General features: G+C 39.7%; 1 protein-coding gene across 1 annotated transcript; it reads right to left on the bottom strand.

The window, feature by feature from the left end:
• Positions 1-748: 748 nt before the first annotated feature.
• MELLADRAFT_84948 (uncharacterized protein) lies at positions 749-1,977 on the bottom strand (the record flags this gene model as incomplete). The annotated part of the gene is made up of 5 exons (XM_007408311.1): positions 749-989; positions 1,058-1,164; positions 1,224-1,376; positions 1,434-1,850; positions 1,909-1,977. The coding sequence occupies 5 exons, from the start codon at positions 1,975-1,977 to the stop codon at positions 749-751; spliced, it is 987 nt and encodes a 328-aa protein (XP_007408373.1).
• Between the last annotated feature and the right edge of the window lie 3,276 nt (positions 1,978-5,253).

Genomic DNA, 5,253 nt, shown 5'->3' with positions numbered 1-5,253 from the left:
TGGGTATTAAAAGATGTAGTAGACTGATAACCAAAAGTGTCGTGAGTGTTTAAACAAAAAATAAAGGGTCAGGGATCGAGATGTTATGCGTTGCAATTGATTCGCGACCGCTGTTGGGCGTGTGGTTAGCTGTCCAAAAGCGTAAATGACAGACTTCATAGACATGCTTTTGACCTAGGACTGATTGGAATATGTTCGTCTCCGGGAATGTCGAATCAAGATCGTGCTATCACTTGACCGCGCTGTTAGGCGAGCGCTTGAGGAAAAAGCGTTGTGGTGCATCTCAGACAACACAACAATGTCAGAGCACCATCGTAATGTTTGGGACTGACATCACGTGAGAATCAATCTGAACAAATGTAATATTCCGGAGAATCTGCTGAGCATTGACGCCAATAATATTTTGAGAACGCGAAGCATAAGGATAGTGCACCGGTGCAATAGTGCCAACAAGAGTTTCGATGACAGTGGGATAACCGAGGGAGGGGAGAAATAAATATGAGCCATTGAAAATCTGATCACATTTGGAAAACAATATGTCAATTTTGTTGTAGTATACGACAATGATCAAATACAAATTGAACCATGTTAATATACAAATGAATGAGATAAATCAGAGATGACGGAAGCCATGAACTGCACAAGCATTTGATCTGGATAGTGATAGCATCTCAAGAAGGCCATAAGCAAACATTTGTGTGATCACGTGTGACCTTTGCAAGGGTCAATACGATAAAAATGTGTACAGTCATTGTTCATCAATCAGGTTAAAAGTCTTGGCCTTCGGGTTCACTTTGGCTGTTGGCTTCCGAGCCACCTGTTTACGCGGATGCGACGTAGAAGGGCTAGAGTCTTGCTCGACCGACGATACCGAAGTGCTTGATGTTGGTGTATGGATTTGGTCAGAGCTGTGGACTGTGACGACAGAACCTCCCCAAACATAAGTCGCAGGGGAATGGAGTGCGATTTTGGACGAGGTTCGAATTTCCCTGGTCATGAGGCGGGCACAATCAGGGTGGAGCATTGAGTTTAAACACTGGGAGAATAATGGACAAACCTGGGAAGACTGAGGTCGTCGCACGCAGGAAGCGTTGCCTGCACTTGCGTAAAAGCAACCTGAGAAGCAGGCGCGGGCTTTCGAGATGTGATATCGACTCGATTGACCTGAACAAAGGCCCTGTCAGTCATGTGGATGCTAAAAAGTTATCTGATCTGAAACTTACAATTACAATGTAGCAGCGGGTGAGTTCATTGAAATCTTTGATATGACCATGGAACTGGCACTCGGTGCCTACTTGAATAGCTTGGTGAAAATGTACCAGGTGGGGGTGGGGAGGGACACGATATTCAACAATCATCGATTGAGCAATGTTGGTCTGCGCAAACATTTATTAGTTAACAAAGACTGCGGAAAGGAGTACGAAGTCACATACTTTGGGATGGTAGTCGCGGTGTTGAACCGATAGGTGAAGAGTAGGTTTCTCTGGGTCTGTGATTTCCTGGTTGTATTGAACTGAAGCTTCGACAACCAACTCAATTGAAATGACGCGGCCGAGCCCAGTAAGCCCAACACCATCAGCAAGGCTGTTCACAAATGTAGCATGGTCTCCAATGACAGCAGTATCCAACCCTTCAAAGAAAAGCTTGTCGCGCTCAGTGGCTGAGGTATTAGTAGGAAAGAATGCGCCGCGCAGGAAGTAGATACGGTGGGGGACGAAATCGAAGGAGCTGTCGTGCTGTGTTGTGGCACGGATGTCATAAAAATTGAAATTGTCACGTTTGTCACTGTGAAAACTGATCCATAAGGAGTATGATTGTTGGTCGGGGTGGTCCCCCGGTTGCTCCAGAAGCTGCACGCGGAAGAAGTGTGAGCTCGTTCCAGACGGAATCACAAATATCAAAACTCACCTTGCGTTCAATTTGGAAATTGCCTGAGAGGTAAAGCCCATGAACAACGTCGACGTCCAGGTCAAACATGACACTGTACGATGATTTTACGATGATTTATTAGTATTAGAGGTATGATCAGAGAATGTTTGCAAAACGAAACAACACAGGAGTTGCAGCCGTGAATCAGGTATCATGCGCGTGTGATCATAAGACGAATTTGAAACGGGGTTGAGGCAAGAAGGACACCAATGGCAAATGAGATTCACCTTGATCAAGTTACCTTACTCAATGAAAGGAAGGTGGGAGATGTGCCTGAGAACGTGAGTAGTGACATTGGTTGAGGTGGGTCAGGGACGGCATTTAAGGCATTGCTGGGGTGACCTTGAAAGACGGGGTCCTGGGAGTAAATAAGTTGAAGGTCAAAAGGTGCATTCATAGCGATCATTCATCCCATGGGTAATTAGCGAATAACTCATCGAGTCGAGTACCGTGATATCAGCAAAGCCAGAGTCGTATCGTGTATCATCAACCGAGGCAAAAACAAGAGATTTGGGGCACAGCGTTAGGTCGATCGAGGGATCAGAACAAATTAAGATGGCGGGAGAGGACAAGAAGTCGACGATTGTAACGGATGGATGGAGAGTATGAAAAGGCAGGTGTCGGTAAGAAGTGGATGAGGGTAGTGACGCCAGTGCAGGGGAGTTGAAATATTTTTGGGTTGGAGGAGCACAAAGATCGAGTTGTGCATGAGGCTGAGCTTGGGTGTATTTGATTGGCAGGCGAACGAGGGTCGATGGCAGGGATCCCATTGGGAGGCAATTGAGGATGACGTGCAGATGTATGTTATGGTCAAATCCATCGAAAAGGATTATGGGAGGGGTACGTATTGGTAAATGGACGCGTGAGAGGTGGATTAAAAAGTTAGGAGGCGAAAACCGTGAAATTGTAGCAGGGATTGGGAGTTTAGTTGAGTTTTGCCGCCGAACGCGGTCTTGCCTTAACTTGAATGATCATGTTAGCTCAAAAATTAAGTAGTTCTTCAATCAAACCGCGTCACATTATGACTTCTCTTGACAAGAATCCGGGTTTCAATCCTATCATGAAAGACATTTATAATGCAAGACAGAAATTTCGAGCTCAAGAATTAAATGGAAGGGATCCTATCACCGCTTTATTAGATTTCTTTATCAAAAATAAATGGAATTATCATGTTCATAACAACGATAACAGAAAATTATTATCTTTATTCTGTGCTCATCCAGACTCAATCAAATTAGCTTTACGTTTCCCTCACGTTTATGGAGTAGACGCCACTTATAAAACTAATGATTGTGAATTACCATGTCTTCATTTCGTGGGAACTACATCAATCAATAAACCTTTCTCTGCGGCTTTTTGTTTTATGATGGACGAAACTCAACCAACTTACGAATGGGCTTTATATAGATTTAAACTTTTATTTGAAGGTTGTGATGCTGAACTTTCACCTAGGTTATTTGCTACTGATAGTGAAAGAGCTTTGATTAACAGTATTCATAATATTTTTCCTGATGCTGACCATATCCTCTGTCTGTGGCATATCAACAAGAATATTCAAAGTCATATTAAATCAAAGTCATCAAAAATCAATGAAAATCATTTTTTTAAATTATGGAATTCCTTTTGTTCTTCTCAAACAAATTTAGATTATCACAACTCAAAAGATCTCATTAAAAATTACTTAATTGAAAATCATGCTCAGGACCTTCTCAACTATATAGAAAAGAAATGGTATTCTCAAGAGCGCAAATTTGTTTCCCTTTTTACAAGTAAACTCAAACATTTCGGAACCGGTACAACTAGTAAAACTGAAGGAACTCATTCTACCATCAAAAAATATTTAGAAAGTACTAAACATGACTTATTTTCAACGGTGAAGCATTTTCAAAACGCACTGGACATTCAATATAATGAAATTATTGGCTCAATCCGTCATCAAAAATCCAAAAAACTCAACAAATTTCATTCTATTTTTGACGATCTTCACGGAAAAATTTCTCAATTTGCTATTAAGAAAGCAAATGAACAACTCAAATTAATTTTAAATTCAGATTCACTTTCACTTCCTCCTTGCAACTCAAATTTCACGCCCACTTGGGGTATACCATGTGCTCATCAAATTAGTACGTATTTAGGACTGGTAGAACAACCAATTCCAATTGAAGAGTTTGATCAGCAGTGGCATTTATTTACTGAGTATGCACCTAGAGATCTTCAAGAAATCAGAGTTAAAATTAATTCACATTTAGAAAAGATTAAACTACAAGATGAAAGTTATTTAGCTAAATTTGAATCAGATTTGAAGAAATTAATCAGTGGTAGATATGTTTTAGTTCCTGTTCAACCTCCTTCTAAATCAGAAAAACCCAAAAATAAAGGAAGACCTAAAGGCGCTAAAAATAAGAAACTCAAGAGGGATCCTTCAAGGTTTGAACACGTTGAAAAAGAAGAAAGGAAGAGCAAAAGGAAATGTGGTAACTGTGGAGAATTAGGTCATGATAAATCAAAGTGTGCTGTTAAATATTCAACTGAAGAAGATGATGAAGAAGAAGAAGATGGTGATGATGTTTCAAAAGAATCAGATGATGTTAAAAAATCAGTAGTTTTAATAAACTCAGAAGATTTAACTGATATTGATCAAACAAATCTTAATGATGTTTCAGATGAAGATTCAGATGATGTAGATGATTCAAATAGTTCAGCTAGTTCAAAATATTTAAATGATTTACGTGATTTTCAATCAAATGATTTAAAATCAGAACAAGAAGAAGCAGAAATGATGAAAACTTTAACTTATAATGAAGAAATTATTAAAGCTGACTATGATAATGATCAAGAATTTTATCATAAAAATCATTATCAAGATCCTCACAAGATTGGAGAGTATCATAATCAATTATTAGAGCTTGTTAGACCTTATGTTACTTCTATGTATGATCCTCCTGGGGATGGACATTGTGGATATCACACTATAGCTCATGCTCTTGGTCAACACGAAAAAGGTGCTCAGAAATCTATTAGACAAAAGATGGTTGAAGATCTAGACATACATCATAAAGAATATCTTAAGTTTTATTGGCAGAAGAGTGGTTCTACGAGAGCTAAAAAGTCACTCACCAAGGCTCAAATTCAAGGAAAACAAGAACTGGCAACTGAAAGATACATTCAAGACATATCAGAAAGAATTGAAACTTATACGGATGGACCTGTCAGCAAATTCAACTGGTTTGAATCAACCACTATGGGTCTAATTGCAGCAAATACTTTTTCAAGCCTGTTATCATCATCAGTACCACTCCTCATCACTGTATGAATTTCTTTCCA

This window comes from Melampsora larici-populina (assembly GCF_000204055.1).
Source record: "Melampsora larici-populina 98AG31 unplaced genomic scaffold MELLAscaffold_12, whole genome shotgun sequence".
NCBI classification, from domain to species: Eukaryota; Fungi; Basidiomycota; class Pucciniomycetes; order Pucciniales; family Melampsoraceae; genus Melampsora; species Melampsora laricis-populina.
Note: the sequence above shows the minus strand (reverse complement) of the source record. Positions and strands in the feature narration are given on the sequence as shown.